General features: G+C 27.9%; 1 protein-coding gene across 1 annotated transcript; it reads right to left on the minus strand.

The window, feature by feature from the left end:
• Positions 1-1410: 1410 nt before the first annotated feature.
• Positions 1411-2450, minus strand: LOC128285394 (uncharacterized). Its single transcript, XM_053022896.1, has 2 exons — positions 2177-2450; positions 1411-1794 (listed from the first exon to the last, which is right to left on the minus strand). The coding sequence occupies exons 1-2, from the start codon at positions 2447-2449 to the stop codon at positions 1543-1545; spliced, it is 525 nt and encodes a 174-aa protein (XP_052878856.1). The 5' UTR covers position 2450; the 3' UTR covers positions 1411-1542.
• Between the last annotated feature and the right edge of the window lie 8399 nt (positions 2451-10849).

A 10849-nucleotide genomic window follows, 5' to 3' on the forward strand; every position in this document is an offset into this window, starting at 1 on the left:
ACACGGTCGTGTGTCATTGTTGTTTTAAATGCAGGTTTGTCCACACGGACACTGAGAGTTTCACGGCTGTGTGACCCCGAGCTACATAGTTATAGTGAGTTACATGACCTGGCCACATGACCGTGTGACATTATATTACACAGACACGATTAGTTACACGGTCCACGTACATAGGCATGTGAAGTAGCCATACGGGTCTGTGAAATAGACACATGGCCATATTTTTTATCCACACAGTTTGGGCTTTGTCACACAGCTATATGACCCATGTTTCAAAACGACCCTTGATTGTTTTCAAATTATTTTTAAGGCCTCGTGGGCTCAATTTAATGTCTATAAATGTAATTTTACCTAGAAATATATGAGTTATGGAGTGTTATTATTTAGTTTTGTATAATTGTTTCTTTATGAAGTTAAATATTTTGTATTGTACTGTAACACTCTGTAACCCTAATCTGGCAATGGAGACGGGATAGGGGTGTTACACTAAAAGCTTATACGTGCAATGGGTATATCAATAGCTGAAAGAGAGATGATTTTGTAAGGTGAAAATAAGTACCATAACAAGTTTTAAGTTAGTCAAAGAACCTTTCAATATAAAGGTGTCACAATATTAGTGTTTTCCTTTAATCTTTTAATCCTGTTAGTAGTACATGCTTTCCCTTAAAACTAATGCTTACAAATATCTATCCTATACATATGGAATTCCCCATGCTATACGAAGTATCCTATTACTTAATCACTCATTCACATTAACCCTATAAGCCTCATTCTTATTATCTCCTTTAGTTTTCTTATAATTTCGTCTTTCTGTGTTCATCAAATTCATGAATTGTCTACCATTTCTCTCCTTTCATATCAGGTAAAGATGTGCACTCCATGCTAGTCTCAAAATGACAGTAATAAGTGCCCTTTCCTTTAGCTTAGCACTAGCCAAATGAAGCCAACTCATTAGTTGTCTAGTTAACTGACAGAGTTGTTAGACAACAACCCAAACAAATTTTGAGTATGCACACTTAAAAAATAAACGTTTTTTGGTTTTTGCATCAGCGAGACACAAAGGGCATCTTCCACCGATGTTCATTCCCTTAGCAATAAGTCAGTCACAAGTTGGCAACCTATTAATAATAGTCATTCAAGCAACCATTGTATGTCTTGAAATATGAAAAGGAAACCATAAAAGCTTGCACCATTGAACTCTATCTATTTTTGGTCTAATCTCATTCCATACTCTGCTAACCAAATACATTTGTCCCTATAGAAACCAACTTCTATTTGAATTATGTTGAATCAAGAATTTTGGAAATTTTAGAACTACTTTTTACACAATTTTCAATTGAAACGTCTCTACAGAGAGAAAATGATTACATATAAAATAGGATAAAAAAAAGAGAGGGGAAAAAAGAACTATTGTAATAACTCAAGAATTCTTCACTTCATCATATTTGTTTTCCATTGTTAATATAAATTGCTTCAACTCAAACAAACTACCAAAAACACCCTACAAGAAAAAATCATCAGAAACATCAAAATTTAGAAAGCCTATTTATTTTCATCAATGAAGCATTTTATCAAACACTTTCTAAGTTGAACCCAATCCTTACAGAATACAAAAGAATCCCAAATAATAATAAGACCTCCAAAATTGCCATTAGAGGGCCACAAATAATTTATTAACCAATCAGCACAGTTTCCAATCTTGGACTTCCGAATAATGAAAATTTGTACTTTCAACTCAGGAACCAGTTGCTTAACCTTTCTTTTCTTTGTACTCGATCCTAAGCCCCTTCGTTTCTAAGATAAAATGCAAACCTTATTCAATACATAAAACTATAGTACACCAATAGAGACAGACTTGGAACAAAGATAATAGAAGCAAATATCAATAAACTGAATAAGAAACCAGCTAAGTGAATCAAAGCAACCAAGCCGACCCAAACGCCAACCAAAGCATAAGAATAGAAAGAATTGAGTTGTACAAGATATATTGGCAAACATTTCTTTAATTGATTTATGCAGATCAATTTAGCCCGAAGTAAAAAAAAAAGTTATAAGAAAAATAATAATAAATTCACCTAAAAATAAACAGATCCATTTCGAATGAAGCAAATAACTTCCGTTTCTATAAAAAAAAAGTTAGATACAAAGCCTTGATAAGAAGAAGATAGTGATATACCTTGATAGGACTGGAAAGATTGTTTTTGTTTTTGTTTTTGAGGGTTTCTTCGAAATGTAGACAAGAAATGAAGACTTGAAAAGGACAAAGGTCGATCGACATAGATGATGAGACAAAGATGAAAAGGTGAGGCCAACAAACAGAGATAAGGAGGAGAGGCGGAGACCGACGGACAAAGATAATAAGGAAGGGAGAATGATCGTTATTCAAGTTAGTGATGAGAGTGAAGAAGAGAAGGGAAAATGTCTTACAGCATGAAAATCGATAAGACATTTTCCTTAAAAATGCATTGATTTTACTTGTGCTTTAAAGAATAATTTCCTTTTAGAAATAATTTTCCACCAAATAAATACAATAAAACAATAAAAATATTTTATTAAAATATTTTTTTCGAATATATAAATAAATTTCTATACTCAAACTTCTTCAATTGTCTCAAAACTTTTAAAAAACTTTTAACCCAAATTGGTTGCGATAGAATTTGATTCAAATTTGATCTGTGTTAAATTTTGTAATTCAATTTTCTTTCTCCAATTATGTAATTATTTGTATGAAAAAATTCCTATGAGATTCTATTTCTATGAAATAGTTTCTTTTTTTCAAAAACTTGACAAATATATTTAATCTTTATCACACAAATCAAAATTAAAAATTATCAATTTGTAAACTCAATATTAAAAAGAAAAACTTAGAGGCGCAATTGATGCAAGTGAAAATTTGATTATTGCATTCTTAGTGTGGCCCCTCCAAGTTGCTAATCTATTTAGAAATGATATGGACCTTATATTATAATGGGTACGGTCCTTTGTACTTTAATATAAGAGGACAAACTTGTCTGTCATAAAATCACGTGGATTAAGACTTTAATAGGCTTCTTTTAGACCACTTATGATTGGATCTCGGATCCTATTGAAATGTTTGGGTTAAAATATATATATATATATATTCATCTAACCTTTCAAAACCATATTTATAAAAAGCAAACGATAATCGAAATGATAAATTTGAATATCTAAAATTTTAAAACTATAATATATAAAAATATTATTATGTGTAAATTTTTGTGGGTTGATGTGATCAAATAATTAAAAGAAAGATTTTTTTTTAAAATCAAGATGTTGATAATTGATAATAATAATTAATTTCGTATTTTTGAAAAATAAACCACTGACCTTAACATATATTTCGTTTTTATGTAGTCTTGTTTGTTTCCATCTCCAACAAATTTATTAATTTATAAAAGAGGACAGGAGAAAAGAGTGACCAGCCTGGTAATTTTTGGCAGCATCTGCCCTCAGAATTGTGGGTCGTTGGTTAAAATCTACGCTGTCTGGGCAGATACGGTGGCTACAAATACTCCCAAGGGTCATTTTACAAGCAAATGGCTTGATAGGATTACTTTCTACCTTGGTTTTAGTATTTAATTTTACATTTGAATTTTTTATTTCAATTTAATATTTAAGTTTAACTTTAATATTTAATTTAGTATTCAGATCAGATTAAATACTTATTCGAGATAAAAAATAAGCACCAAATTAAATATTAAAGTCAAACTAAGGTGCTTAATTGGGATAAAAAAACTCAAATATTAATTTGTATATTGAAACTAAACTCAAATATCAAATAATATATTAATGCTAACCATAATAATATCAAATTAACGGTAAAAGTATCATGGAAGTTCCTATAATAGGAGTCAAGTCATATTTTGCCCTCTCTACTAAAAAATAGACATATTGGTCCATGTATGTAAGATCAAAGAACAAATTGATCTTTCAGTTTAAATATTTCATCCATTTTTATGGTTAAAAATTGGTCCATATATGTTAACATAATGTACATGTAATGCACCACATGTTACTGTCTGATTATTTCATCAAGCATGTTAGTCTTTAAAAGTACAAATAAATGATTTTATAATAAAAATAACTAATTTATTTTTTTAATCTAATATATATAAATTAATTTACTCATTTTTAAATAAAAGAGATAAAAATTAATTTAATTCTCTATATTACATTTACCCAAATCAACCTACCTTATCATTATTTTCTTTTCTCGAGTATTTATTACCTAGCAAACATATCGTACTATATCAAACATAGCGACATAATTCAATTGGCAGAAAATTTAGCCTTCCTCGTTTAGAAGATCTAAATTGGATTAAATGCATCACATCATAACAAACATATAAATATGTAACTATCATGATTTCAACTCCTTATTTCAAGGTTATTTATCTATTATCTACCTAACAGATATTCACTTTTATGATTCTTTTCTATTATAATATATTTTCTCTGTCGATAATGATAATGGAACAATCACAAAGTAATAAGGAAAGAAAAATAAAATATATATATATTCTAAGTGAAAATATTTCATATAACTAATTCTATATAACTTATTCATATACTCATTTATATAACTCTTTCGTATACCCGTCTCATATTACCATTTCGTTTAACCATTTCAATTAACCATTTCATTTTACACATTTAACACGTAATCATTTTGTATATCACATTTCGTTTCAATAATTCATATTAATTTATCCATTCAATGTCCCATTCCATATTTCTAATTCATATATTCTTTTCATTTTACACTTCTATCACCTAATGAACCAAATGAAATAATGTCGGATATGTGAGAACAATGCTCACACAAAGCGTGACTGTAACTGTAACTGTAACTGTAAATGCTCACATGAGCTGTGAAATAGGTCTGCTCACACGAGCTGTGGGTCGGGATTTTAGGCTACATGATTCTACACACACAAGCTGTAGCGAAACCGCAACAAATGTAGTATTTCAACCATCAGTAAGACATCCAAAACTAGCACACTGTAATAATCCTAATGACATGTCATTTGTATTCTAAGCATTCACGAGATTTATATGGGCCGTGTATCATATCTATATCATTTAGTCATATACACATTATTTCATCACAAGAATTCATCCATCTAGTTTCTCATTTTCAAGCATAACCTTTAATTTAATTAGCATTACAACTTAGGGCCAATTCTGCATTGCTTTTCAAAAGCACTTCTGGCTCTAAAAGCACTTCTGGAAGAAAAGTTGTGCAGAACAAGTTGCTTTTGGCTGAAATTTTTAGCTTTTCCTCTCCCAAAAGCACTTTTAGTGCTTAATTAATTTTTCACCCCTCCAATAACGAGTACTTTACTTTTTTTTTCTTGGTACTTAATTACAAATGTGTTAAAATCATTAATTAAAAATAAAAAATATTTTTAAAATACTAATTACAAATATTTAATAGTTATATTTAAATATTTAAAATATAGTTTATATATTCTAATTAAATTTTATAAATAATTAATATTTATTGCTTAAAATATTTAAAATTTATATTATATTAAAATATTAACAAGAAGTTATAATATTTTTTTATATTCTTACTAAAATATAATAATATTAACTAATTTAAATATTATTTAAATGTATATTTGTTATTTGATAATAACATGTCTAAATGGACATTTTATTTCTCAAAACACTTTTTGACAGCAATACTAAATACTTAAATTTTAAACTAAATTTTTTAAAAGCACTTTTCAAAAGTACTTTTCAAAAGCATTGCCAAACTAGCGCTTAATCCATCTCGTCCATTACCATTTAACTAGTAAATGAACTCAATCACAACATATATAGATAAATATTATATCACAAAAAAAAATAGCAACTAATTAGTTTAACCAAGTTATGAACTTACAGAAATATAGTAACTACCGACATCTTGACGATGACTACTCAATGGCTTTTTCTTTCCTACGATATAAAAACAATAATTTTATTCAATTATTCAATTCACATATCATAAAATAATTAAATTCATATATTTGACCCTTAATCGATATTTTATATTTTACCCTAAATTTTACTTTTATTCAATTTAGTCCATAAACCCAAATCTTTCAATTAAATCATAAATTAATCCAAACAAGGCCAACCAAATTTTCTATAATTCCCATGCAGCCAATATTCATCATATTTTACAATAATTTCATATAACTTTACTATTTTAAAATTTAGTCCTTTAATTTAAAAATTAACCAAATTCACTTTACAAAATTATCCTATTTAACTATCAAGCTTATAAATCTATCATAAAACTTCAAAATATCACCAATTTATTAATGACATAATCCAAAATATTTAACAAATTTACAAATTAGTTTCGAGTTAACTAAATTAAGCTACAACGATGTCAAAAACATAAAAATTACTAAAAACGAATAGAAAATTCACTTACATGCAATCAATTAAACATTACCGATTCTTTAAGCTTTCTCAACCATGGAGTTTCGGCTTTGGCAAGAAATAAAGAAGAAGATGCTAACTTTGTTTCCTTTTTGTTTTTATTATTATTTTAATTACCTATTTACCATTTTAATTCAATTATAATTTCAATTTTAATCATGCATGAACCATCCATCTATTCAAAAGATGGCTAATTACCATATAAAACCATCTAATAATGCTTATATATTCAATTGACACAATTAAATCTATAGTGATTAACTTTTGTAGCTTTTATGATTTAGTCCTTTTCACTTAATTAACTATCTAAATGTTAAAATTTATGGATCAAATTTCAATATACCTATATCATAACTCTGTAAATATTTAATAAAAATATTTACGGGCTCGGTTTATAAAAACGAGGTCCCAAAACCTTATTTTTCAAAATCACTTGACTTTAAAGACAAACAACTTGTACTTAACTAATCGTTCAATTAGCTAAAATGATCAAATTAACATTTAATGCAATACTATATTTGACTAGTAAATATTAAATAATAATATTTACAAACTCACTAGTCGAATTTGAAACCCTAAAACTACTAGTTTTGACACCACTGAAAAACGAACTATTACATAACTAGGTAATGTGACATTGCTATACTATTGATCAAGTTGTTTTTGTTCATATTTGATTCATAAATATTGCATCTTTTGGCTGAAAGCATGGTATGATTGTGTAAATTAGTTAATTAGAAAATTGCAGGTTGAAGTTTCATTATAAATTGCAAAAATAATTTGTCACATCGCGATGTCAAGCTAGGCAGCAAGATCAAGTTACCATGGCACGTCGCGATGTCGACGTGATGTTATGAAATCCTCGACATCGCGACGTCAACTTGAAGTTTTAAAAATATTACAATTTAGTCCTAATTCGATCTCGGGTTAGTGTTAGAGCTTTCGTATGTTTGTATAAGACATGAAAAGGTATATATATATCAATTTATATACTTAATTTGCTTGTAATTGAATGTTAATGGTTAGGATTGTATTATAATTGATCGTAGTTGCTCCGACAACGAATATGAGACCTTATGGTTTGGACCTGACGATCGGGTCGGGATTTGGGTGTTACAATGACACTTTTGTTATGTTGAACTATGCCTTGTTGAATTTTTGTACGATTAGTAAGTTTGTCAAGTATGTGTATACAAAGTTCACTATGATATTATTGTGGTTAATTATTATACTAATATGATGAAAAGCGTATGACTTGATATGTGTTTGTTAAGTATGTGATAGATAATGATTTTGAGAAAATAATATGTTCATTTCATGTGATAATGAGTTGAGACTAAGACTATTGACACTATGAAATAATGAAATTAATCTATTAAACGATGCTAACAATAGTTAGGGTATAGTTGACATACCATAAGATTCGTATATGTATTGATACAATTTATTCTAGCACTTCGGTGCATTACATTCTTACTTAATTTCAAGTGATTCTTAATTTCTTACGTACTGTAAAATAGTAAGTAAATGAGTTTAAATCTCAAAATTTGTTTTGATGTGATGAGAAAATCAAAATCATTAACTTAATTAATTAATATTTTTTGAACATTAATCTCATTATAGGATTTTATCATATTTTCTCTTTTTAAAACAATGTCTAGGACTACCAATAGCCCCTCCCCAACCCTTAAATAGGATGATAATCAGTGCACTTGAACCCATATCCTCTTGCACAGGCAACAATACCCATGTCAATCGAGCTAAGACTCAATTGACAATATTTTTAAATCAATTATGATTGGATATTGAAAATCTTGAATATGACTTTTTATTTTAATTATTATTTAATTAGAGGAAGTAATTTAAAAAATGTTGTAGTACTCATATGTGCTTTCTTTTTTTGGCGCACAGAAACGCTGAAGGCAATAATGTGTTCTTTTGTGTGTTCACACACAATAAGCAACAAATGAAAGTAGAATAAAGAACACAACAAGAAGATAAGGGATTATTTATATAGTATGGTGCCACAACTATGTCTGCGAAGCCTTTTTTAAAAAAGAATTTACTAATAAACTCACAGTACAAACAATGATCTAGCATTATTGTAGCCTCACCTTAATGCATTTAGTCTGAACTCACCCTTTAACAACCTTTCTTATTGAATTGTTAACTAGTCACTCAAAAATAAATAAAATACCAATCCCTCAAAATAAACATAAAATTATGTTATCTCAATCCTCCATTTTCCCGCAAAAGTAAGTCTCCTTGAATAAAATAAAATCGAAGCAGATTGCTTAAGCTCAGAATTATCTCCATATATAAAGTGGATAAAATGCTACCTTGCTTATATAAATTTTAGAAGCTTTATTTTCAAGTGTCATGTTTTGTTATTGTAAGTTGAAGCAATTATATTTGATCTTGAACCCTTCAAATATGTGTTGCATATATGTCCCTACCTGATTCATGATTGCGTCCAACTTTTTATCTTCAGACAATCCTACTTGGATGAAGGACTCTCCCAAAACTGTCCATTTCTTTTTTATGATAAGCGTATGTGTAAATACAAATACGTATGATTCGTTTCTGCATGTTTAAACAAAACGATAATTACAAAATAAAAACATGCCAACAAATAATTCTAATAAACGTGATGTAATTTTGTGTGGTGGTTCTTGTTCGAACACACTACTTGTATCCACAATTTTTTTTCAACTTATTAAAATATTTCATACATTTTCAACTTATATTTATTAAAAGTTTCATGTTATTTTCAGTCTATTTTATTTTATTTTTTTGTGTTTTCATGTGATCAAATAAATTTTTAAAAACTTTAAGTACTAAAAATTTTCTTAAAATAATTAAGAATTAATTAAAGTTTTAACTAAAACCTACAATTAGTTAAGTTTTTAATTGAAAGTTAGCAAGCAATTAAGCTTTGAGTCTATAAAACATAGTTTTTATTATAAAAATTGTTGATGAGCCATTAAGTGTTGAGTTCAGTGGTAATTGGTATGAAAAATGATTTAACATAACGTTTGATGTGAAATTTGCTGACATTAAGAATTTAATTGATTTTATATATATATATATATATATATTTGTTTTATAAGGTTTTATTGATTTTCTTTAATTATTTAAGCTTAAAATTATTAAAATGTTATAACAAATTTAGAAAATTATAGAATAACTATAAATATTATGAAAATAAAAAAATATATATAATAATTTATTTGACCCTTCAGTTATAAAAAATTTATTTTAACATTCTATTTAATTTTTGTGTCTTTTAACCTTTAAACCTATCTTTACTTGTCAAAAACTTAAAAATAAATAAAAATTTCAAAATATAATATTAAAAGAAAAATTACATTTAATTGACTAACTAAAATTTATATTCGAAGAGCTTACAAAAATAAATTCAAATGAGATAGACGAAATCTGAACGTAAAACCTTGCACAAGTTGTTCTCAAATTGACAGAAAATTTTCCGCAAGTTGATTTTGAAGAGGCGGCTCTAAGTGGGCTGGCAGTCGCTTTCTAAGAATTTCTACGGGAGGAAAGATCTGAGCAGCCTGGCAATTTTTGGCTCCGTGTGCCCACCGCCTACAATTTACATCTTATACGTCAGCAATGCAAATCAAATCAACCTGTAACCTTATAATTGTTTTCGTTCTTCATTAATAAATACCAGTTGATAGGTAAGTTGGGTGATTAGACTAAAATCAGGTAGTATTAATTTAATTAAATATTTTATTTTCAAAAATAATTAAATTATATTAATTTAACAAACGCTCCTCTGGAACAATTTTAAACATTTATAAAGTTGAGTTCCTCTCTAAAGCTATTTTAATTATTATATCCGCAACTTAATCTCTTATTATTCCATGATTTGTAAAATCATATAAATCCTTTAATTAATTCAACTAGATGAAGGCTTTGATAACCTTTTTAAGTTGTTTGTATAAATGGAAACTTTCTTGCTCCCCTCTATTTGAATGAAGGTCAAACCTTCTTGCTTATACACCACCCTTTCGACAATAATGCACCCTGCATTTAACTTATTCTAAATATAATAAACATGTTATTATTACCGACATATAAATATCTTTTAGACCAAAAACAGATTCTTCTAAATATGGGGCGGTGGAAAATATTTTGAGTCTGGAATAATAAAAAAAAAAAAAAAAAGGGAACACTTTTGTCATGCTGTTTATATATTTCCACGTGCTTTCTAGAAACCCTTTGCAGAAAAAGCATTTTCTTTTTCCAATTTAAGACCTTTGAATATATAAAACCTTGAAATAAGGTTATGAGGCCCATTAAAACCCTGATTCTTAAGTTTGGAGAAACCCAGATGTTGTCGATGCCATTTTTTTAATTATAATTTTGA

This window comes from Gossypium arboreum, chromosome 2, assembly GCF_025698485.1.
Source record: "Gossypium arboreum isolate Shixiya-1 chromosome 2, ASM2569848v2, whole genome shotgun sequence".
NCBI lineage: Eukaryota > Viridiplantae > Streptophyta > Magnoliopsida > Malvales > Malvaceae > Gossypium > Gossypium arboreum.

Coding starts and splice junctions, on each gene's coding strand:
- LOC128285394 (XM_053022896.1), bottom strand. CDS start 2,449: ATGTCTTATCGATTTTCATGCTGTAAGACATTTTCCCTTCTCTTCTTC. Junction 1,795..2,176: donor ATCTTTCCAGTCCTATCAAG/GTATATCACTAT, acceptor ATTTTATCTTAG/AAACGAAGGGGCTTAGGATC.